The 25,574-nt window shown below is 38.6% G+C and overlaps 1 protein-coding gene across 1 annotated transcript in view; it reads left to right on the top strand.

Moving 5' to 3' along the window:
* Positions 1–25,275, top strand: part of cacna1ia (calcium voltage-gated channel subunit alpha1 Ia) — a 103,275-nt gene extending 78,000 nt beyond the window's left edge. Inside the window, exons 17-36 of the mRNA XM_062984833.1 lie at positions 938–1,038; positions 3,473–3,596; positions 3,803–3,871; positions 5,779–5,957; positions 6,331–6,457; positions 6,639–6,764; positions 7,302–7,391; positions 7,884–8,076; positions 9,277–9,428; positions 10,102–10,211; positions 12,285–12,418; positions 13,049–13,119; positions 15,589–15,667; positions 15,894–16,015; positions 16,574–16,960; positions 20,291–20,434; positions 21,374–21,505; positions 23,878–23,977; positions 24,254–24,477; positions 24,775–25,275. Of these exons, the coding sequence (XP_062840903.1) occupies positions 938–1,038; positions 3,473–3,596; positions 3,803–3,871; positions 5,779–5,957; positions 6,331–6,457; positions 6,639–6,764; positions 7,302–7,391; positions 7,884–8,076; positions 9,277–9,428; positions 10,102–10,211; positions 12,285–12,418; positions 13,049–13,119; positions 15,589–15,667; positions 15,894–16,015; positions 16,574–16,960; positions 20,291–20,434; positions 21,374–21,505; positions 23,878–23,977; positions 24,254–24,477; positions 24,775–25,275 (3,165 nt within the window). The remainder of the gene's footprint in view (positions 1–937; positions 1,039–3,472; positions 3,597–3,802; positions 3,872–5,778; positions 5,958–6,330; positions 6,458–6,638; positions 6,765–7,301; positions 7,392–7,883; positions 8,077–9,276; positions 9,429–10,101; positions 10,212–12,284; positions 12,419–13,048; positions 13,120–15,588; positions 15,668–15,893; positions 16,016–16,573; positions 16,961–20,290; positions 20,435–21,373; positions 21,506–23,877; positions 23,978–24,253; positions 24,478–24,774) is intronic.
* The last annotated feature ends 299 nt before the right edge of the window (positions 25,276–25,574 follow it).

The following is a 25,574-nucleotide window of genomic DNA, read 5'->3' as shown; positions in this document are numbered from 1 at the left end:
GAGAACATGCAAACTCCGCACAGAAAGGACCCGGACTGCTTCGCCTGGGGATTGAACCCAGGACCTTCTTGCTGTGAGGCGACAGTGCTACCCACCGAGCCCCTGTGCCACCCTTAAATAAATATGAAAATTTAAAAAATTTAATTAAAATCTAAAATAAAATTCACGACCATCAAAAATAAAATAAAATACATTTTAAAATAAATTTTAAAAATTACAAATTTAAATAAATAAAAAATAATTTCTTCCTTGACTACCTTTTTTTCATCTGAACAAATTTCAACTTAGCATAAGGTGACAACTTGGACTGCATTTTATCTCGATCTTGACAATGAGAACACTGTTCCATGTGCTTTGCACTGGGTGCAGTCAATTATATACAAATAAAGGAATTAAGAGGCCATGCCACAAATTTTCTGTACCACCTAATTAATCCACTTTGCTTTATTTATGTGTTTATGGTTTCAGTTAAATTAAACTAATAATAAAAAGAAAAATACACAGAAAATTGCTAACATGCCGAATGAAGCTTATCTTTCATTTTTTAATGAACAACAAGAAATAAATTCATGCATTAAACAATTAAATTATATAATAAAAGTGACCAGATTAATGGCAGTGCTGAGGAGGCGCACTAACAGATTGCAGCAGGTTTACACAGTTTAATTTACAGCCATTCGCTCATTTGTTTGTAATTAAGAAACATTACAGCTTCTCCACTGGGACCAGAATCACCAGGGTGTTGTTGAACAACTGGCTCCATACTTGAATACATGGCTGCACGTTTTCTCCCTCGTTAATTGTTCTTAAATTAACCCCACCAGTCATTTCCGAATCCAGGCCTAACCGAACACTGTGCTGAGCCGGTCACTGATTAACGACAAGGAAAATCAGTTTCATTTTATAAATAAATGCGTGGTGTTTTTTTTCTCTGTAGAGTTTGTGCTTCCGGATCCAGAAGATGATCGAGGTGTATCGGCCCGACTGGTGTGAGACGAGGGAGGACTGGAGTGTCTTTCTTTTCTCCCCTCAGAACAAGTGAGTCCCACCCCCTACGTCCATGTAATAATCTGTAAGGAATTGTTTTTAATTCAGTTTTGCTTTGTTAGGATAAATTTCTACCTGTTGTTGAGAAAAAATTGTCTGTCAGTTGGGTAGCATTGGACCATCATGGGACCTTATCCTTTCACTGCCTAAGCTGTAGCCTAGACCAGTAACCAGAAAATTGTCGATTCAAGTCCCACCACAGCCAGGTTGCCACTGTCCTTAAGCAAGGCCCTTATCCCTCAATTGCTTAGATTGTATAGTCACAGTACTGTAAGTCGCTTTGGATAAAAGTGTCCAAGTGCTGTAAATGTAAATATGGATACCTGTGCATACATCAGATTTTACTGTTCTAAAATGTAAACATGAGCTACTGACAAAAACAACTGAATTCATTCCTCCCCCCCCCCCCCCCAAAACTCAAAAGTTTGAGTTTTATTATCGTAATTTCATCCCATTACAGCATTAATGCTGTTATATCAGATGCATAATTTCAGATCGACACGGTAGCTAAAGGATGTGCTTATACTTTTTAGAATAGGGAGACCTGACCAGTAGGGAGATCTGCACCAGTTTTTTTTATGCTTTATTATTTGTCTCTAGCACTGCTAGACCTTTAAAAGAGAGTCATTTAAATGCCTGTTTTTTTTTTTTCATTTTTTTTTTCATTTTAATTTTATTTATTTTTTCTTTTTATTAGATTTTTTTTAGACTATCAGTGAACTCTGTGAGTTAGCAGTGTTATGTGTTGCAAAAGATCAGTGCTGGTCTTTAATTGTATTGAGACTGATATTGTTATAAAACTTTTTTATTATTTAGTACTTTTTTATTAATAAACTAATTCATTTATTTATTTTGTTTACATAATTCACACTTTTACAGCTCAAATGCAATTTTACATCTGCATTTTAAGAAATAAATAAAATAAATAAAAAATAATGAAATAAAGTTTCAGGGAGTAAATACTCAGTACTAAGTACCTTGTGTTAAACACATTTAGGTACTGAGTGTAAAACAGAGGTTACAGTAATTGGCTGCAGGTGACACAGGCGCGCGCACACACACTTATGCACACACACACTCACAAGAAACAAATCAATAGTGCTGATGGGCTGGCAATTCTCTGGAGACTGGTTTGATTAGGTTATTGACTGGTGTGAGTGAGAGTAGCCGGTGTTCAGCCACTGTGTATCAGGTCTGTTTTGTAAGAGAAAATCTCCTTAACATACAGCTGTGTGTTTGTGCACTGACCCCTTACCATTGATGTTCTGGATTCCAGTGACCGCTGGATTAACTAAAGTCCAGTTTTTCTGTTTAGTATTCTGGGATATTTTACTGACAGGACACATTAGAACTATGTGGGCACCTGACCATAACCTTAATGGACTTTTCATTTCCAACCCAGGACCATTAACATGGAGTTAATAAGAGCATTTGCAAGATCAGGCATTGATTGAGGATAAGGCCTGGCTTGCAATCGATATTCCAATTCATCTCAAAGGTGTTTCATGGGGTTGATGTCGGCACTCTGTGCAGTTTTCCGTGCAAGGTCATGCAATCATGCTTGTTAATAAATGGAGCATGTGAAAATACCTGGTTATTTATGAGCAAGGATGTGTCAAGGTTCACCACTTACAAATAATGTGCCCAAATAAAAAGGTCTAGTGTAAATACTCTTATAAAAAGTATATAGAATGGTGGTTTCCTGCCAAGGTCAAGAAGAAAATCTAGACTGTTACGTTGTTGTTGTTACGTTATATTGAACTGCAATAAATGCAAAATAACATGTTCAGGCTGCAAGTCTGCCAACTTATGGGACAACAGAGCAAAACACATTGGGGCATTTAAATCTAAATTAGGTAAATACAGCACTTAATGAATTAGCTGTAGATTTAAATATATAAATTGAATGAACAATTATAATTAAGGCCCTTCCTAATTCACGGCCATACAAATCACACCACAGACCTGGAAATGAGCCTTTTTCCATGTAATATGCAATTTGCTGTGAAATTCAAAATTTAAGGTTTGTGTTTATGCAGTTAACTTTTTTTATTCATGTAGCATTCAAGTACCTCACGTTTACTGGTTAATTTGTACTATGAGGCAATCCTAGCAATCCTACGGCAATTCAGTCAGCAATCACTTCGTCAAAATGGGCAAGATGTCAAAGTCTAAAGCAGCTAAAAACACAACTCAGGTAACTAAGTTTGGAAAACTAACAACCAATTCTGTGGTCGCAGTTTTCACATTTGAGACGGAGCCTTTACATTCAACTGTGTTTACATTCATCTATTAAGATAGATATTTATTCTATCATTTCATTTATGAGTGTAATTTAATGACTAGTTCTCTAATTATTATATGAGCCAGAAACTGCTACAAACTGTTGTATTTATTTATTTCTTTTATTGTTTTCATCTTTCAGATTCAGGCTGATGTGTCAGTCCATCATTGCTCATAAGCTGTTTGACTACGTGGTGTTGGCCTTTATTTTTTCAAACTGCATCACTGTGGCACTGGAGAGACCCAAAATCCTCCAGGGTAGTTTGGTAAGTCCTGTCCTCTTACAGCGGATTCATGCTTCGATTGTATGTAAATGACTAAGGTTATTTATATAGTTGTTTTGCACAGGTTTTATCCATATCAATTAGAATATACATGATCCATTTCAGGAATACGTATTTTTTGTATGTATATTCACATAAAACCTCCAGCAGCGGTTTGAATTCAAATGTGTCTTTCTTTTTTCATGTAGGAGAGGCTTTTTCTCACAACATCTAATTACATCTTCACTGCCATCTTCGTGGGAGAGATGACACTTAAGGTAAATGCAATATTTATCATGCTTTTTATGTATATATGTACTCCAACATTTCATCCTAATCCACTGATTCTTAAACCGTTATTAAAGAGCGATGTTGGCACTGCTGCTCATTTTTTGCTTTGTCTTTTTAAGCATAAAATCAATGTAGCCACTGTTCTGCATCAGCACTGCTGTAGGTTCATACGCTGTTTGTTTTTCAAAGATAAAACAAAAAAATTAAATATTTGGGATTACAACATTGCTTGATCAGAGAGGATGTGCTATAAATTTAGTTTATACGACAGATATAAAGTAGGATCTTACAATCTGAATCCATGATTTGGTTGGTCCATGAACATCACCTTCAGTCACAACTACTGACTTTAATTCTTTAGCTGTTTATAATTGGACAGTTCAAACCAGCACCTCTAATTAGCAGTGGTATTTTGGCTGTCCCTTTATGACTTTGGAAGGGCAACACAGGGTGTATTTCTACATTCCTTTGGGCAAATATCTGGTTTCTTGTTTTAAATTATTGTTGGATACCTATTAACATGATGCAAGTTCTGTGATATCTATACATTGTTCAAGTACAAACTTTGTATGTCAGCTTTAAAATATACCAATTTTACACTGTTCCTATGCTAAATTAAACTAATTACAGCTTTCAGGTGTTCTGATTCATCTGTTTGTCCTCTCTGGGGTGGTTCGCTATGCCAGATTTACTTCTTCTAATGACCAATTACTCTGTTCTATTTAGTAGAGACAGTTTCCTCTTTCAGTTTTCTCTTCCAGCCAGGCCTCATTTATTTACATCCGAATGTCTGGCACATGCAGGCCACCCATTACGCACCACAATCAATTATCAAACCAGTGGAGCACACAGTGGATGGACCTGTCAGGCAAAGCACAATACACAGTGGGGTGAATTATTCTTACTCAGCTGTAAACACTTGCTCAGATCATCGTTCCAAATAAGCAAACTGATTATATTGAATATATATATACATATATATACTGTATATATGAGGTAAACAATTATAGGCTATTATAGGCTTTTTGAAAATTAATTCAGGTATTTAAAAAAGAACATTGAAATTCCAAAACTGGCATGGCATTCATGTCTTTACACCTGTACAATATCAGTCAAACATGTAAACACGGTGGGTTGAAAAGGTTTTAGATTTTCCTTGTTTTCTATACTGTCTGCCTTGTCAGATTCAGATGAATGTCTACCTTGTCACAACATGCACAGCTAGAGATTTAGAAAATTATAAAAGTTGAGAATGGGGCTCGGGTGGCACAGCAGTAAATTATGCTAGTCCACTAAAGCTGGGATCCAGGGTTCAAATCCCTAGTGGTGATATCGGCCGGTCAGGCTATGTCTCAAAAGGCCCTGCGATGGATTGACATCCTGTTCGGGGTGTGTTAGTGCATTGCGCCGAATGAATCTAAAGAAACCAGACCCACTGCGACCCTGACCAGGATAGAGCAGTGGTAAAATATGAAAATGAACTGAAATGAAGTGAAAAATAAAGGATAAAATCCACTGCAGAGCTTTATCCTGTCCAGTAAAGTTTAATCCCACCAGTAAAACTGAGAAATGTAATAATACTGCCAATGATTAAGAATGAAATAAAAATAAGACAGCTAATATAAAATACACATTATGCAAATCTTAACAGAATACAAACAAAACCATGAATTAATAAATAAATAAACATCTGTTTAAATATGTATAAGTACTGATTATGCACAAGTTAAAAGATGTTAATGAGAATGTAAGGTGCTACAAGTCCTAAAAGTAAAAATTTCAGCTTTGTTCATTTCTTTTAAATACATATATTTATAGCATATCATGTTTTTATAGCATGTCATGTATTTTCTCTTTAGGATTTTTTTCTCTGTGTATCTTTGTCTCTGTGTAGGTGGTGTCAATGGGTTTGTATCTGGGTGATCAGGCCTACTTGCGCAGCAGCTGGAACATCCTCGATGGCTTTTTGGTGTTCGTGTCATTAATTGACATTGTGGTGTCCATGGCGGGCGGAGCCAAGATCCTGGGTGTCCTCAGGGTTCTAAGGCTTCTGCGCACATTGCGCCCCCTCAGGTAGGGCAGTTTAGTACTGTTAGATAAATTGTGTTTTATTTATGGTAGTACTGATTTTTTTGATGGGTTCACACTGAAGCTGTTATTACTATTGTAGCTTCATAACATTACTACATATTATTACTAAACATTATTACTACATTTTAATGGCTGTATGAATATGTTCAAGATAAAGCAAGAAGTAGTATAATATAAAGTGAAGAAAGGTCGGAACAACTCCATGGGTCCCGAGTAGACAGGGTGCCCAAAACTGCGGTAGAGGAAATGAACATTAGGGTGCTATACATTTGTACCTATACATTCACGTATATATGCACTGTGTTACTGTCACTACTAAGCTTTAAGGAACACATATATCTTCTCTCTTAAACAGGGTTATCAGTCGAGCCCCAGGCCTCAAACTGGTGGTGGAGACTCTGATTACATCTCTGAAGCCCATCGGGAACATTGTTCTCATCTGCTGTGCTTTCTTCATCATTTTTGGCATCCTTGGAGTTCAGGTACAGAGCTGGAGTGCCACATCTTCTTATCTTTTTATGGTTTTTTTATCTTATCTTTAGTGTTAAGTGATGCCTTCGTATTAGTTTTCATTATTTCCTATTATTTTATTTGCACCTCATTGACAGGGATGTGATGTAATTCTAATTGACCCAGTTTGATGTGTTTGTTTCACCTTGGCAGCTTTTCAAAGGCAAATTTTTCTATTGTCTTGGACTGGACGTCAAAAACATCACCAACAAGTCTGACTGTCTGTCTGCCAATTACAAGTGGGTTCATCACAAGTACAACTTTGACAACCTGGGCCAGGTTAGTCTGCTACTTATTTTTTTATGAATACATTAGGCTACTATTACGACATCATATAAAGTAGTTATATGTGATACTGTATGTGATGTGGTAATTCTTAAACAACCCAAGGGCAACAGTAGCATAGAAAATAAAGAAACCTTAAGTGGTACCAGGCACATTTTTGACAATAATTTTGGTTTACCCACTTAACTAAATAGAACTTTGGGAGCACTGCAAACCCCCTGTAGTGTTCAGTAAATCCCCACCCTAATTAAATGTAAATAATATGATTTCATGGCTAAAACAATAAGATTTTTTAATAAAACTATATATTTAATATTTCTTTTAAGTTGTATCCATTAGTTCTAGTGTGAACCTTGTATTGCACTAAACATGTTCTTTGTTGTGGCTTCAACAAACCCTACACTTGAGTTTTCATTGATAACAGTATCATCTTGGAGTTGATAGCTCTATATTTAAAAGTTCATGTTGATGATAAGGCTTATGTGTTTTCTCTTTTTTGGGGGTGTGATCTGTGATCTGGGTGTAATACAGGCCTTGATGTCTCTCTTCGTATTGGCTTCGAAGGATGGATGGGTTAACATCATGTACCACGGTCTAGATGCTGTCGGTGTGGACCAGCAGGTTTGTTTTCTCTACTCAGAGCCTTTTTCTGATGCTTTACCCTTCCTATAAAGTGAATTTTAAGTGCATAATACTCAAAAAATCTTTATACTTGCTGTCTGCCTGTATTAAGAAGGCTATTGGCATATAGGGAGAGGATGGAAAATATATAGTAGGGTAATTTTAAGCTGCTGTACCAAAGCAAAGCCATTCCAAAGCCTAAGTAATAAAAGCCATTTCCTAAGTAATAAAAAGCGCCCATGTTTTACAATGAGCTTATTTAGATTTCATCTTTTTACCTTTCTCCTGGCTGGCCTGATAAATAGTACAATATCAGAGGCGCTATACTTCATTTTGCCACAGTTTTACCAATTTCCAGGGTCATTTGCAGCTGTAACTTTAAAGCCAGCCACTGTCTGAAAGCTCAATTGATGGAAGATGAAGTCGAGTCAGTTATCATGCAGTTATCACCTCTCTGTGTCTCATTTTCCTCTTTTCCATTACTTCTACAAGCCTGTAATCAACAACAACCCATGGATGCTGCTGTACTTCATCTCCTTCCTCCTCATCGTCAGTTTTTTTGTGCTGAACATGTTTGTGGGCGTAGTGGTGGAGAACTTCCACAAGTGCCGACAGCACCAGGAGGTGGAGGAGGCCAAGCGGAGAGAGGAGAAAAGATTGCGGCGCATGGAGAAAAAGAGACGGAGTAAGACACGCAGATACCAGAAGAAATTAGTTACAGCGAATACATTCACTTAATTAATATAAATGGGCTTTACATCATGGTTGACATGTTAAAAAATGATTAGCAACGACTATTACCGCTGCCAAAATCAGTGTGGATAAGAGATAACTCATTGTTAAGGAAAACAGGAAATTAAAATCTACAGTTGCTATTATAAATATACAAGGTGCCAAAACAGTAGGCCAAACAGTGCCTTACGCCAAGACTCGTCTGCCCAAGTGTGTCCTTCTGCTGATTTTTCACGATGTGCATCTAGAGTCCTCATGTTTGCAGGAGTGTAAAATATTACTGAACAGTGTTTTATTTCAGTATTATGTTTTTTTGCCTAAGCATGTAATATATAATTCATTACAGTAAAAAGTATAAGTTGATTAGCCAGGGCATGTTTGGTTTCCAAGGTGTGCTTCTGTAATTTATCCAGTAGCTATTATGGAAGAAGATATTGGGGGATAAGAGCCAGGACCAGTTGGCGCAGGAACAAGCTTTCCCAACTCAATTACTTTACTGAACACCACACTACACCGTTAATACCACCAACACCCCCGGACAACACACGGGACCTATTATTTATTATTTATCATTTGCACCTGCGCTTTATTTAACTGTATATGTTATTTAGCAGCATCTTTATATAGTTATAGTTACAGTTGTATAGTTATTTATTTTACACATCTTCATTATTATCATTACTGTTATTATTATGTTATTATAATACCCACCTAACTAATCCCATTCTTATTCATATACTTATTATTATTATTATCACTATTATGTATATAGTACTATGCCCATAGACATAATACCATATATGTAAATAGCTATAGTTATAATTATATATTAATCATAGATATATACGTTTACTATTATTCTCTGTTCTTTGCACAGTGCTACTATTTGTACTTCGGGTAGATGCTAACTGCATTTCGTTGCTTTGTATTTGTACTAAGCAAAGACAATGAAGTTTAATCTATCTATCTATCTATCTATCTATCTATCTATCTATCTATCTATCTATCTATCTATATGTAATGCTCTAATGCTTATGTAGTCAGAAACAGAAAAAGTCTGTAGTCTTCAGTTTATGTTTTTCAAAATGATAGTCTAAATAAACCCTTGCCTCTTTTTTATTGTTGCTATTTCTGCCACTCTTTTGTGTCTCAGAGGCCCAAAAGTTGCCCTACTACGCCAGCTATGGGCATATCCGCCTGATGATCCACAACTTGTGCACCAGTCACTACCTGGATCTCTTTATCACATTCATCATCTGTGTGAACGTTGTCACCATGTCCTTGGAACACTACAGCCAGCCTCATGTAAGTGTGTGTGTGTGTGTGTGCAGGCTCAATATTAAATAATGCAATCTGCTCCAGGGTTACACTAATATTGGTATGTTTATACTGAAGAGCAGAGAGTATCAGGTACACTATTTATTTAAAAATATGATTTATTTTACATACAGATCACACATACATCACTGTTATTAACAAATACATCATTTAAAAAACAGCCACACACATTGCTTTAATAACAATTAATAAACATGTTAGGAATGGGAACAGGAATGTAGGAGGACCAACTCATATGTCGTTTTTGTTCATGTTTGTTAAGATAAATGCAATTAATCATGTACGCAGGATGTCCAGCTCAAGATTTTGTTTTGCTATTTTTTATAACTGGTGGTCCTGTTCCCTCTGTGAGGGAAAACTGTGCGTGTATGAGATTAAAGTACAATTAAAAAAATGAACTGTACCTTTTAAAACTATCTTAGACTGAATACAAACTTTATTCTGTTACCCAAACCCGTTTACCTAAACCTAAGCGTACAGAATAGCAGTGCTATTATGGGACAGGCTGTACTGACTGTTCCTGTATAACACACAAGTTAAAGAGACTAATTTTCCTTCTGCAGTTTATTTTTATTCACTTCCATATACTTTTCCCTCTGTTTTCCTTCTTTACCTTTTTGTATTTTGCTCTTTCACACAGTCTCTGGAGATTACTCTCAAGTACTGTAATTATTTCTTCACCAGCACCTTTGTGCTCGAGGCTGTTCTCAAGCTTACTGCATTCGGCTTCCGTCGTTTCTTCAAAGACAGGTACTGCACACTTCTGCACTTACACACACACAGTGAGCGTTCAGTGAGGTAAAAACAAGTATTTAACCACTTCTGTTATTTAATAAACTTTTAGAGGAAATATTCACTTTAAATGTGCACATCTCATCACTTTGGAATATTAATATAAACAAAAAAGTACATAAAAGCATAAACAAGGGTATATCATGAGAAAAAATAAAGAATCTATATATATTTAGATATTTTATTCTGGGGAACTGAAAATTTTTCAAATAAATGTGTCAAAACTTAACCAATGTGTCGAAGAACTAATTATTTTTACTGTACATGTCTCAAAGCTGTTATCGCCGTTAACAGTTTGCAACCGTTTTAAGCCTTTATTTATGTTTGGCCTTTAGAATTTAGAACATTTGGGACAGTGGGAAAAACTCTGTCTAGAAATATGAGAGCTATGATTTACTAATTACGTATTTAACCTATATTTAATTAAAGCACTACAAGACCTTTAATGGACAAATTTATTCCTGCTGGGACAGGAGCATGTTTACCATTGTTTTACATCCCATGGACTTTTAGGAATGTTCTGTAATCATTTGGGATATAAAGACGCCAGTTGTTGTACTTAGAGAAGTAAAAATCTTCCCCCATTATTGCCTAACACTTAAGACTTAAGAAGAGTTGCTCAAGACTCTGGGATCTCTGTTGTCACATATTGCCTTTCATAATGCTCCACACATTTTCTATTGAAGACAGGAATGAACTGCAGACAGGCCAGTCTAGCATCTGCCCTGCTGTAACGCGTAATACATGCAGGCTTCCCTGAGAAAGACATTGTCTAGACTCTAGAGGAAGGTACACTCACTGGGCATTGTAATATCTAGATCTATTGGGAATGTACATTCATTAATAAAAGGCTACACCTACCATACATATAGACATTGTGGGTATACTATAATTGACTGTAGCCCATCTCTTGTGCACCTGAAAGGACCCCTGTAGGACTCCAGCTGACCTGATGTTAATTGGGTAGTGGACTGTTCTCAGCACTGCAATGAAACTAACATGTACATCAGTGTTAATATATCGTTTTTAGTAAATGTAATTACATATGTGTATTTTCAATGAATGCCAAGAATATCAATGTGACTATAGCTTTGTCACCTGAAGAAAACACAAAGCTCGGGCAGCCCACTGCACACCAGCTGTGAGCTGTTTCGTAGCTGATGATTGCATTAGCCTTCTGGATATAGATTTCTATCTAATGTGTATAATTGATTAATTAGCTTCAGAGGCAAGTCTGTGTTTACTCTGGGCCTCACCGCAGGAGGAGTGATTGCAAAGTGTTGCTTCTGTGCTCACATCTTTGGGACTGCAGCTCCAAACGTAATCAGATTTGGCTGGTGTGATAGAACAGAAAGCACCTGATGAAAGGGAGAAAGGAGGGGAGTAAAGAGCTATTTATCTCAGCTGTAATCGTGTCTCTAATTTTTTGTCTAAATAAACACAGCACAATTAGAATTTCTGCTCTGTACTCTTCCAGTATTGACACCTAACATTTATGTGTGTTATTGGCTGGATTGGAAGCTCACTTGGCAGCATAAACAAAAAGACCTACTATTTATATTTATTTATTAGCTAGCCTAACTCTAACAGGCTAACGAATTGCAGGCTAACTCATGGTATTATGTATATGTTCTTCATGCTCCACAACAGAAGAATCATTTGCAGAAGCATTTGAAGTGTTTTTGAATAGGTCTTTTTATTCATGTGAATTATTATAACAATTACAATTGATATGAATAATGTGTTTATAGTAATTTTAACACTTTCCAACCAAAATAAGCTAAATTAGGTATTTTGGGTGATGTTTCCCCCCCCCCCCACTATTTTTCTCCAAATCTGATCTTTATTTGTACTACTCCACACACTGGCCAAACAAAGCTAAGACTGTCTGTGTGTGTGTGTGTGTGTGTGTGTGTGTGTGTGTGTGTGTGTGTGTGTGTGTGTGTGTGTGTGTGTGTGTGTGTGTGTGTGTGTGTGTGTGTTGTGTTTGTGTTTGTGTGTGTGTGTGTGTGTGTGTGTGTGTGTGTTAAGGTGGAATCAGCTAGACTTGGCCATAGTTCTGCTGTCAATTATGGGCATCACACTAGAGGAGATAGAGATCAGTGCTGCTTTACCCATCAACCCCACTATCATTCGAATCATGAGGGTGCTGCGCATCGCCCGTGGTTAGTCACACACACACATACACATACACACACACAAACACACACACATCTATGTGATGAGGACATTGCAGTTTAATTTATGGATCCATGTGCATTGCTCTTGGTCCTTGTATACAGTTAAGAACACTGTTTATTAAACATGTCACTGTCTATAATATTCTTTCCAAATTCTGCTGGGCAATATCTTTGTAACCATTTTCTTCTGGATTGTCTTTTATGGTTTTCCATCCTCAAGGTTTTCATGACGTTGTATATGAATAAGCTAACAAGTTGCTATTAACCCGATTTACCAATCAAAACAGGCCAATATCAGTGCTCGTGAAGCAGACCAGTAAAAGTATGATGGAATGCAGCGTGCACATTCATTTGTTTGTCCTGAAGAAGAGAGTTAGTATCCTATCTCATTCCTCACAGGTTTAAATTTAGCCTTGACCTTTTACGTTAGTCGGCTGGGTCTCAAATCAGGTTGGCTTAGAAAGCAAGGTGAGGGGCAATTGCTTCACCTCATCAGATCTGGACTCCCAATCCCACCCACCCACAGTCTCACAGTTCTTCACTTTCTTACACACACACACACACACAAGCACATACACTGTTCTTTTTACTATTGCTGTTATTCTTTTCCTCCAGTGCTGAAGCTGTTAAAAATGGCGACAGGGATGCGGGCACTGTTGGATACCGTGGTACAGGCCCTGCCTCAGGTACAGCAACACATTCATCAGTCTCTCTCTCCGTCTCTCTCTCTCTCTCACACACACACACACACACCACTTTTTCATTGCTGTAAATGTATTCAGTTATATATCATGTTCAGTTATGATTAATTAATAATAAGGGTCTCATTAGGCAAATTTTAATTCTGTTGGGCTTTTTATATGGACTTTAGGCTGTCCATAAAATAAATACTTTACTTTTACTGATGAAATACTACAGAAATAAGGAATTCATGCAAAAATAAAGATATGCAGAAAGACTCTATGCAGAAAATAATTGGGGTCTGTTCTTTATCAGGCAGCACAGTGCAGTAGTGAGGTGCGTTTTTAGCTGACAAGCTGGAGGGCTGTGTCTCAAACCACACTTATTTACTATACAGTAGGGTGGCACAGTGGCTCAGTGGGTAGCACTGTCGCCTCACAGCAGGAAGGTCCTGGGTTTGATTCCCAGGTAGAGTGGTCTGGGTCCTTTCTGTGTGGAGTTTGCATGTTCTCCCCATGTGTGCGTGGGTTTCCTCCAGGAGCTCCGGTTTCCTCCCACAGTCCAAAGACGTTCAAGTGAAATTGGAAACACAAAATTGTCCATGACTGTGTTTGATATTAAACTAGAACTGATGAATCTTGTGTAATGAGTAACTACCGTGTCTGTCATGAATGTAACCAAAGTGTGTAAAACATTATGTTAAAATCCTAATAAATAAATAAATAAATAATTACTATACATTAATTTATTTATATTTATTAAATATATGGTATTTAGGACCCAGCAGCTCTTCTTATTCTTTTATTATATTGTATTTTCCCATTACCAATTTTTCCACTTGGCTGTTTATTATCACTGAGCCTGAAACTTTCGATTGATAGCCCAAGGTTCTACCCACTAGGCTAAATGTACTGGACAAACAAGTCCAGTTTGTGGAGGCTCCATGATGCAGTTGACAAAACTTAAAGGATGAGCTGCAAGCATCTTGGTGCAAATACCACTGTGCACCTCAGAGGTTTTGTGGAGTCCATGCCTCAAGTCAGAGTTGTTTTTATTGTAAACTATAACATCTGCAATACTTAAACCCAGTCTAATTTCACTTGTAACTTTCTTCTCTAGTAGAAAGAACTACCGTTTATGAGTGTTGGACTAACACTAAATCTTAGGTCATTTTTATAGCACTGACTGGGACATTAGAAAGGACTAAATGGCCGTCAACATTGCACAAATTACCATAACAACCCAAAACACTGTTTTCCACATCCTGCATCCCACCAACTCATATTGGGCCAATTAGTTTCATTTAGGCATGCTGTTAGTGCCAGTGCTGCATTTTATACCCTCTCATTTTAACTATGGGTGTAAAATGTGTATGTGCTGGAGAGTGCATGTGCCATCTGCATTTAAAAACAGGACGTACCCTGAACCAACGATTCAGTAGGTTGCTAAAGCCGCTCCGTCATTTATAAGCACTTTGTTATGGCCCACTTGTGTTCTGCTTAGACAAAATCCAGGCAGAGCAGAGCATTAAATAACAATACTGCAGAGATTTAATCACATAATATATTAAAATAACACTGAGTGCACTTGCTGTACTTGGTCACTTTTGAATATTTCATCACTATCATGCCCAGGGGTAACGATGCTGCCACTGTAGAGAGGAACTCTTTAAGAATTATGGGGAATAGAAAAGATCCTGGATGTTGTTTACCCTTCTTTTAGCAGTGCAGATAGCTCTTTTTGTCTTTTTAACCTTTTAAAGACTAAATGTCTGGATAGAAGTTGGTATTTCTCACTGCAAGATATCGTTTCATTAGACAACCACACAGCCTGAAAAAAGAGTTGAGAGTTTGAATCCCAGTTCTGCCTTGCAGCCACTATTGGGCCCTTATCACTCTCAGCTCCAGGCGCGCAATGCAATCGCTGACCCTGCGCTCTGACCCCAGCTCCCAAACTTGCTGGGATATGCAAAGAGAGAATTTAATTGTACTGTACACATGTATAAGTATATATGAAAAATAAAGGCACTCTATACTATATTACATATAAAACATTACATGTAAAGCATTATATAATATAGCATGATGTATTTACATCACTTAGTTACAAAACACTGTCTGCTTTTTACAATTGATGTAAAACATTTTAATATTAACAAATATTTAATAGCCGTTAACGAGCTTCTGGCACAGCACTGGTTGGATCATTTATCACTCTATGGTCCTAATGACCTATAACCCTAATCTTAGATCAGTTTGATATTTGAAAAAATAAGACTATTTTTTTTCTGATCTGGTCCTTCTGATACACTGATACAGCAAAAAATCCACTGTAAAATGTTTTGGGGTTTTTTTCTAATAGTATTACAATAACCATAATCCAGGACTGCATTATTGGTGATTTGCGAGTCCCTAATGGGTAAACAATATACTTAAAAGGATGTGTTTATGTATTGTTTATGCTTTGTGTTGCAGGTGGGCAACCTGGGTCTCCTCTTTATGCTTCTGTTCTTTATCTATGCTGCACTGGGAGTTGAACTGTTTGGGGAACTGGGTAAGAAAGCATTTTAACTTTTTTATTTAGGTAAAGAACTGGAAATACGTAGCATTTTGAAATAGAATTCTCTCTCTAATTAGTTTTTTTTTACTTTTACATCCACATTCATGGCACAATTGTACAAATCTGGAATAAAAACTGTGCAATCCATGATGTTTTGGTACAGGCAACATGTTAAAGAAATTAATTAAAAACTGGTTCTCTCTCTTTGTGTTTCTGTCAGTATGTAATGAGGATTATCCATGTGAAGGCATGAGTCGACATGCCACATTTGAAAACTTTGGAATGGCATTTCTCACCCTCTTTCAAGTGGCCACTGGTGATAACTGGAATGGCATTATGAAGGTGAATTCTTATACACATCTTATTTCATCCATATGCATCATTATAAACTCTCATTCATTTGCTTGTTTATCTTTATCTTTGCTTTGACCAACACAATATGCCCCTCATTTGGAGTAATACTAAAAAGTGACACAATTGGAGTCACCAAGTCTCTATATTTGCAATTACACACCATCTCTGTGCCAAAAAAACTCTATAAGGGGCCAGAACAACACCTTTTATTCTAAAATTGGTTTGGTACTGCTAAAACCTTGGTAGAAAACAGGTTCTATAGAGTGATAAGCAGTTAGATTTTTCGTTATTTAAAAATCATTTGCAAAAAAGACTCTGGCACCTTGTTAACTCTTTAGATTTAAAAAAGTAATTTTAATATTTTAGCTGTTGTGTATTTCTGGTGCCCAAACTTCTGTAACTAATTCACCTGGTGTATGTGGGTGGGTTTGCTTTAAACAAAGCAATTAATTAATTAAGCAATTAATCTACTTAATATTTTAATGTGTCGCTACAGTTTTTGATGGCTATTTATTGGTTTCATGTCCCTGTAACCTGTGTTTTTAGGACACCCTGCGTGAATGTCCATCGGGAGAGTATAACTGTAACCCGAGTCTGCAGTTTATCTCTCCGCTCTACTTTGTGAGCTTTGTGCTGACGGCTCAGTTCGTGCTCATCAATGTGGTGGTGGCAGTGCTCATGAAACATCTGGATGACTCTAACAAGGAAGCGCAGGAGGACGCGGAGATGGATGCTGAGATCGAACTGGAGCTGGCACATGGGGCTCTTTGCTGCATGGGGGGTTTGAGTGGAGGAGCGGGAGGGAGTGAAGGGAAGAAAGGAGGAGAGGGACAGAGCCAGGGAGGAGGGGGAGGAGGAGTAAACAGCTCTGGAGTACCTCATTCACCAGGACACAATGCCAACCGCTCCAGCAAACTGTACTCATCTGTCCAGGTAAGTAATGGATGGATGAGTGGATGGATGGATGGATGGATGGATGGATGGAGATGGATGGGTGGATGGATGGATGGATGGATGGATGGATGGAGATGGATGGGTGGATGGATGGATGGATGGATGGATGGATGGAGATGGATGGGTGGATGGATGGATGGATGGATGGATGGATGGAGATGGATGGATGGATGGAGATGGATGGATGGATGGAGATGGATGGGTGGATGGATGGATGGATGGATGGATGGATGGAGATGGATGGATGGATGGGTGGATGGATGGATGGGTGGGTGGATGGATGGATGGATGGATGGATGGATGGATGGATGGATGGATGGGTGGGTGGGTGGGTGGATGGGTGTATTGTTGAATGTACATTTGGATGGGTAGATTGAAATGAAGAGATAAATACTGATTATGGGTGGATTACTGGGTAAATACAGATAAATTAATACATTGCTGGATAAACACTGACAAAGGTATTAATGTGTGGACAAATACTAATAAATGAATGGATAGATAAATGTGTAAATGTAAAAACAGATAAAATAATAATACATAAATGACAGTTTTACTGAACTTGTGTGATTATATACAGCTGATCCTGTTCAAGTGTGTGAGTCTCTGCTGGATAATTATTTTAATAACATGTTAAATGCTCAAATGTTGCATATATGTATTTATTAGTAGGATTCCCACTCGTCATTAGTCCCATGTAGTCTGCGATACTTCCTGCTCTGCTTTGTAAGGAGAAAAGCGTGTGATTGAATCTGTTCCCTCCAGACCTGTTTACACATCATTACTGCACATCATCAGCACAATGCAGCACAAACAGAGCGCTGAATAACAAACATATCGCTTTTATATTTAGACAGTCCAGCTCTTTTTATTACCCATGAAACATTAGAAAAGTGAAATTAGATTCTCTAGTAGCTCTTCTGCTACTGTGGTCCTGATTATCAGATATACAATATACAGCGATATTAAACAACCAACAGTACAGATGGAAAATAAATACATGAATAATAATAACATGCTAAATAAAAACAAATTTAGAGGAACATTTCATAAACTGCACTCAAAATTACACCATTCATAGAACTATTAACTGTAATATATACTGGACGCCAATCCACCACAGTGCCTCGGCCAATCATGTCTGCTTACAGACGCCCAACCTCTATGGGTCTGTTTGAAAACCTAGTGATCTTTCTACATAGATGCATTTTAGCTCATCCTACACTCCTGAGAGGAAGGCATGTCTAAATTCTTTAATTCATAAAAATGCTGCCTTATGAGGTGCCTTAATTCTGAGTGATAATCTGACTGTAAAACGAGGGAGCGCCTGATGCTTCCTTAGCGCTGAAGGCAATCCCAGCATTCAGTGTGGCACAACTTTTCTCACAAAAAATGACAAACATAGTGGACGAAAGCAGAGCAACTAATGGAGTTCTTTTCAAATATAAATTAATTCTCATTGATGTTTAATTTGTGCACAAGTGGCATTTATATGCAAATTCGTGGTCGTCAGTGACAGTTTAACTGTTTTTGGTACACAGAGGGAGACGTTAGCTGGCGTGCAAGCAGGTTGTGCCGCCTCAGCCGATTAGTTATAACAGCCTGAGCCTAACAGTGTTAGCTTAGTAAGCTAAAACTGTAGTGGTGTAATCGCCATCTGAGTAGTGTGTCTAAATAATCTGAATTATGATTCAGATGCCTACTTAAGCAGTAGGCAGCAAGGCAGCTCACTAGGTTTTCAAACAGACCCCATAACACCACTTGGTATTTGAACCATGGATAGCAGATATCAGAGAACAAAGGGACCAAGGGTAAGGTCCTCAGGTCCCATTTTGCTGATTGGCGCCCACTGCCCCAGCTGTGCCACCATGTTATCTTACCTTGCAAGCCGTCCATTGGCAAGACTCGAGTCTCCTGTTTGATTTTCGGCTTTTCTAGCAGCCTGGCTGGGTGCTCAATAGACACAACTGATAGTATGTAATGGAGGGGAGGTTGATGGGGTATTGCCTCGTTGCTACTAAAACAGCAACTCCTACTGTCTGTTGAGGGTTCTCGCATGAGTGGCAAAGAAATTCAGAGAATAGAGCGTGTTCCTCTAAGAGTCTACATTTACACGTGTCAGAGGAGGTGTGTAGTAGCCTGCACCCACCTTTGGAATTTGGGTTTGTATCACCAGGCATGAAGGAACCAGACACCTGGAAGTGAAGCGGTTGCTAACGCTAAGAAGCAGCACATGAAGGTTGCAGTTATAGCATTTATAAAGCAAGCTAAGTGTTCCCTAGTAGCTAGTAAAAGTCCGCTGTGTAAATCCTTGTGGAATTTAGTTTTTCTATTTTTCGTCAAGCTGAATGACTTTGCATCCTGTTTCAAATTATTTGTTTCCATCTAAATGTCGTGAAGCTGCCGCTCTGCTCTTAATGAGAAGCCGTTGATGCAGTTATCAGGGGAAATAATGGTGAGTTTAGTTCGTCCCTGATGTGCTACAGTGCACACTGTACATTTATAAACACAGAGGCAACGTTCAGAGGCAACATTTTGTTTTGTGACATATAACACTAAAAAGTTTACATACACTTAAATTTGGTACGTGAGTCATGGCTGTCTTTTTTTCTGGGACTTGTGGGTTGGAGCTCACTGTACTTGTAAAAAAAAGAAAAAAATTTGAGTTCTTTTAAGTTTACTGTGGATTTTGTAAACATATGATGCAAATTTTTTCAGCTCTTTGATCAGCCACCAAATATGATGGACTTTTATTATATTTCACAAATTTAACTTTGGATTGGATATTTAACAAATTTCAGGACTTGTGGGCAACTTCAACCATTTTTATGTGTGTTTTGTGTCATTGAGGTCCATGTGATCAGCAACAAACTTTAGTTAAGGCCAAAGTGTCAGTTCTAGGGTGGTGGCCTCCAACGTCCAGCAGCCTCCAATACATGACTGACTGATTTTCCAAAGTTCGTTTACATCTGACCAGTCAAACACACTTCTTAAGAATGAGGTGATTTGTTTATACAAAATCAACTGTTTGAACAGAGGATCTTGGGACTTGAAGTTGCTTAGAAATGGTGTCAAAAGTCTGAAGTTTGGCAAACTTTCCTATTATAATGTTTGTGGCTTAGTCTAATAGGTGGAGTAAACAAGACTTATTTAAATAGGCACAGAGATGTCACAAGTTATAACAGTATAACTGTCCTTTGAAGGGAAGTTTGACATGTTCCTGGTACCCGAGCATCTGCTGTTCATGTCAGTACAAAGCAATCGAAGTGAAGGTTATTTACTCTGGAGTGATGTGTGCTTGTGTCTCAGGAGAACATGTGGCTGGACAGTGTGTCACTGCTCATCAAGGACACTTTTGAAGGAGAGATGCTATTGATTGATAAGCTCTCGGGCTCCGTCTTCCATCACTACTCTCCTCCGGCATGCCAGGACTACAAAAATCATCCACAGGAGGTATAATGATACTATAATGGTATTATTTGTAAATGATTTGTTCAATCCAAGCGATAAAGGAGCAGTGTGCCTGGAGATTGGGATTTTAACCATGTACTAACACACCATGTATCACAAGTGCCAAAGCATAACCAAAAAAGTACCAATTGTATTAATTATTGTATTAAACATTGTTTTTTTATTGTTGTTTTAAAGTCTAAATACAATAGTGTAAAAAGTAGATATATGTATGTACATTTTAATTACAATCTCGCAGATGTTTGTTCTCAGTCTTCAAATATAGTTGTGTGTTTTTAAGACGAATCGTAACCTCTTTATACACAGTAATACACATTTAGTCCTCTGTATTCACGTCTATAAGGCAGGTTTGCTCACGTGTGGTTCCAACAACAAGCAGTTCATGCAAGAACCTTGTCACACTGTTTCTGAGCAATCGTTTTCAAGCCATCAATCTACTTTCATTCCTTTCCATTCCTCTTATTTCATTGACTTTTATGACAGTTCTAGTTTAGAAACTATAAAAGATTTACCACCTGAAAGTTGTTTTAAGACTGGAAACTGCAAGTCTAAATAAATCATACTGAAGGGCAGGCATTAATTTGATGCACAATATTGCATATATAGAATGCTTTTCTGGTATTATATATAGCATAGTATTAAGGGACAGACATTGTGAGAAGAAGGAGACTACAAGGAAGAGAAATAGGGAGACATTGGAAACAGATTTTCTACTAAAGGCTGCCAAAGCCACAAAGGATAGAATGGAAAAGAGTATTCAGCAAAAAATTAATGCTAAAGGTTTTGGAATAGGATGACCAACAAGCTCATGGTCAGGCGTCTACACATGTTTTGCTTTTCATATAAAGTGTCTCGTGTGAATTCTGCTAGCTGTGCAGAATCAGAGCACAGTGTTAAACTTGTGTTTTTTTCCTTTAACAGCAGATCCACATGGCAGAACTAGAGCGGGCATCTCTGAGATCTGAGCGAGTTTCGGACAGATCCATCACACCAGTGCTGTCTGATGACATCAACATAGATGAGCAGGGCATATACCAGGTCATAGAAAACAAGGTGAGCCTTGTCACTGAGAAAAAACATCATTTGTAATAGGGGTATCAGTACTTCTGCTGTAAGTCAATACCAAAGTTAATTCTTTGCCCCAATTTTTGCACTGCAATTCCATTTTCATTGGTTGAGTTTGAAGTTAGTAGTTACCTTCCTTTAAGTCTTTGTATATGAGCACTAAGTGTGTAATGCTCGAGTCTGGGGGACAGGCAAAAACATTAAATTATGCTTTTTAAAATTAATTAAGTTTATTTAACACTGTAAACACCTATTTCATGCTTCTTATGTACACCTCACTGTCAGTTTTGGGAGCAGAATACTGCTCCAACCAAAAGAATATGAAGCCAGCAGTGTCGTGTTATGAAATAATAATAAAAGTCTAGAGGAAGATAAACACACACTGTACATGAAAAGACAAAATAGCTCTAGCATCGAACTGTACACCTAAAATAAGTGCTAACAGGCTATGTGTTCCTAATAAACAAACCAGTAAGTTAAAACAGCATTAAAAATCCCAACAACGAGCGTTCAGGTTGATGCAGTTACGACCTCTGCTGGCTAATTGATGGCGCCTGCACAGGGACGAGGGATATTGGGATCAGGGTGTGACTCTCCGTACACAAAGCTGATCCGCATATAAACATGCCTAGGGCAGGCTTCGGCACACGTCGGAGGGGGCATGTGTTAGTCACGGCTCTCCTCAGTCAGGAGTGGATATGACTAGATTGGGAGGAAAATTGGGGGAAATGCAAAAAAATCCCAACACCACTGCTGCATCTGATGTCTTCATGCCAAAACAACACACACTAACATGTCATTTCCACATTAGTATTATTAAAATGATCGATTACCCAAATGGCATCTGGTTAGTGGTGGTCCTATGGGGGTTCCTTCTAATTCATAAATGGGGTTTGAGGGGGTGCAAAGCAACACATAGGCTGGTGTAGTGTAGCTGTAGGTGTCGCTAAAACACCAATAGATGTACGTACCAGATAGGTGTACCTAATAAATTGCTCAATCAGTGAAATTAAAAGTATTTTGGAGAGTAATGGAATAGATTGGCTTGCGATTGTTGCTTACGTCAGTTCGTACTAAATTATTTCTACACAGCGAGTTTAACGACACCCCTTCTGGGGACAGTTTGAACACGGTGCTTCACAAAGCGAGAGAGAAATTGCTAGAACGTGCGCTTGCTTCTCCTCTGGCAGACACACAGCCATTTTATCCTCTTTATTCCCCCTTAAGCCTCCCTTAGCATCAATTATTTAATGCGCCCTAATTAACAAAAACGACCATGGACTCGAGCTAATGACCAATAACACCAAAGTCCTGCAGACCCGGGAGGTGTGGAATGATGCTAATTTGCTGCCAGTGGGCAAAGAATGCCGATCTGCTAACAGGATTTACTTCTCTAGCCACATGCTAATAACACAGCATATGTAACAAGCAAACAGGATGAAAATAAAGACTGAAAACAAAGCAGATGCTGCAAAATGACTTTGCTTAGATAGAGTAATAAACCATCATGCACACTATACACCGATCAGCCATAACATTAAAACCAGCTCCTTGTTTCTACACTCACTGTCCATTTTATCGGCTTCACTTACCATATAGAAGCACTTTGTAGTTCTACAAATACTGACTGTAGTCCATCTGTTTCTCTGCATGCTTTGTTAGCCCCCTTTCATGCTGTTCTTCAATGGTCAGGACCCCCACAGGACCACCACAGAGCAGGTATCATTTAGGTGGTGAATCATTCTCAGCACTGCAGTGACACTGACATGGTGGTGGTGTGTTAGTGTGTGTTGTGCTGGAATGAGTGGATCAGACACAGCAGCGCTGCTGGAGTTTATAAACACCTCACTGTCACTGCTGGACTGAGAATATTCATTCCACCAACCAAATATATCCAGCCAACAGCGCCCCGTGGGCAGCGTCCTGTGACCACTAATGGAGGTCTAGAAGATGACCGACTAACACACCACCACCATGTCAGTGTCACTGCAGTGCTGAGAATGATAAAAAAAAAATGATAAAAAAAAAAGTATGTAAAGAAACAGATGGACTACAGTCAGTAATTGTAAAACTACAAAGTGCTTCTATATGGTAAGAGGAGCTGATAAAATGGACAGTGTGTGTAGAAACAAGGAGGTGGTCATAATATTATGGCTGATCGGTGTATATTCATGGATCATGGATTGATAAACTGACATGTCAGGTTGTTTGCAAACCTGTTTGAACCACTAATATATTTTAAAACACTGCTGACTAATTTTACTGAACCCCAGCAGCTATCACCTCTGAGCCCCAGAGCTTATAAAACTGCTTGTGCATAAAGCTGATCATGCTGTGATCCGGTTCCCAAACAGGACCAGAGCTCAGAGGAAGCGGTGGGAGGTGAGGAAGCAGAAATTCCTGAGGATGGGCATCAAGCACGTCTGAGCAGAGTCTACACACCAACTCACCATAATACAGGTAACATACAACGAAGCTGTCTTTACTTAAAACATTCATCAGTTTTTGTAACTGATGCATCTGTAACTCTTTTTTTTTTACTATAATCAGGATACTATTATAATAATGGACAATTAAACTGATGCATTGTATTGCCAGTTAATTTAACAATCAGCAATATGCAGCAGTAAATGTAGCAGTACTCGTACATGTCACTTTCCTGCAATTCTGCCCAAAGATTGTTTAAAGAAAAGCAATAAATAATAAATTAAATCCATCCCTGTGCCTTTCCATCAGGTGAAACTCTATGTAGCTGCAGCAAAAAAGATAAAGGTGTTGGCGAGGGTTCATCTGCTCACTTCCATCTTCCTGCTGAGTTCTTCCATCCAGCAGCAGCGGCGCTGCCGGCGCCCCCTAGGGCTCGACTGGCTTGCAAACCTCAAGGCTTGAAACTGACCTCTCCAGCCTCCTGGGCCTCTCTGCGCTCTCCCGGAGCTAACATTGAACTTATCACTGCACAGGTGGAGTGTCTTCATTCACATACGAGTAACAGTTCACATTTCATGAGCGAGGACAGCACACAGAGTCAGAGTGAAAGGCAAGGACAGGATTTAAAGTCTGAACCAGGGGTAGAGATATAACAATAAGCTATTGTTACAGAACCACAGATGCCTTTCCTTTAGGCTTCTTACAAAATATTATATAATATTAAATGCAACCCAAACGATTACATCAGAACTAAAGTGAGTTTTCATCACATTATATTTTAGACTTCCTTTGATAAAGGTCTTTACTCCTTGTGTGTCTGTTTCCCACAGTTCGCGTTTCACAGCGACTCATCCCTGGCCACCGGCAGCTCAGAGGGAAGCCTACAGACCACCATAGAGGAAGGCCTCAGCTTCAGCATCTCATCGTCACATGATCCAAACAGAACTGGCCCTCCCATAGAGACCCTGAGACCTACTTTTGACCCTGAAGCTTCTAGCAGGGATCCGAGCAGCCAGCATGAATCCCTAGAGCCCAGGTGTGAACCCAAAAAAGCCTGCACCAGTGAACAGTCATTGGAAACACAGAGTAGCCTGTCTTTAACATCACTGCTGTCTCCAAGCTCGGTGGGGTTACCACCAGTTAAGAAGTGCAACAGCACTGGAAGTTTGGCTCAGAGAAAACAGGAAATGAGAGGATCAGAAGGGAAACAACTGGCCAGTCCATGGGTGGACGGGACAACAGTATCTGAAAAAGAGCAATCAGGAGCGTCGGATCTGCAGGGAGGAAGTACCAGTCAAGTAAGAGTAGCGAGCCTTCGGAAAAACAGATGAGACCCTTTTTTGGTTTCAGTTACGAGGTCCGTCACTCCACCTCGCTGTGTTTTTTCTTGCGTTCTTTTTTTCTGAGCGGAGACACTACAAATGGGAAACGTGGTGTCCCATGCCAAAAAATTCAAGATAAAAACCTAATCCTAAACTTTCACTCTCTCTACATCTGTGACCTGTGACCTGTTTTGTATTCAGTTCATAGAAGAGGGTTGTGAATGACTTGGATCAACTCAGAAAAGCAGCAGGTCTGTCCCTTTAGAGCAAAGGAGAGCGAAGGTAGAAGGGGGACGATACTCAGAAAC

This window comes from Trichomycterus rosablanca, chromosome 22, assembly GCF_030014385.1.
Source record: "Trichomycterus rosablanca isolate fTriRos1 chromosome 22, fTriRos1.hap1, whole genome shotgun sequence".
In the NCBI taxonomy this organism is placed as follows: domain Eukaryota; kingdom Metazoa; phylum Chordata; class Actinopteri; order Siluriformes; family Trichomycteridae; genus Trichomycterus; species Trichomycterus rosablanca.
Note: the sequence above shows the minus strand (reverse complement) of the source record. Positions and strands in the feature narration are given on the sequence as shown.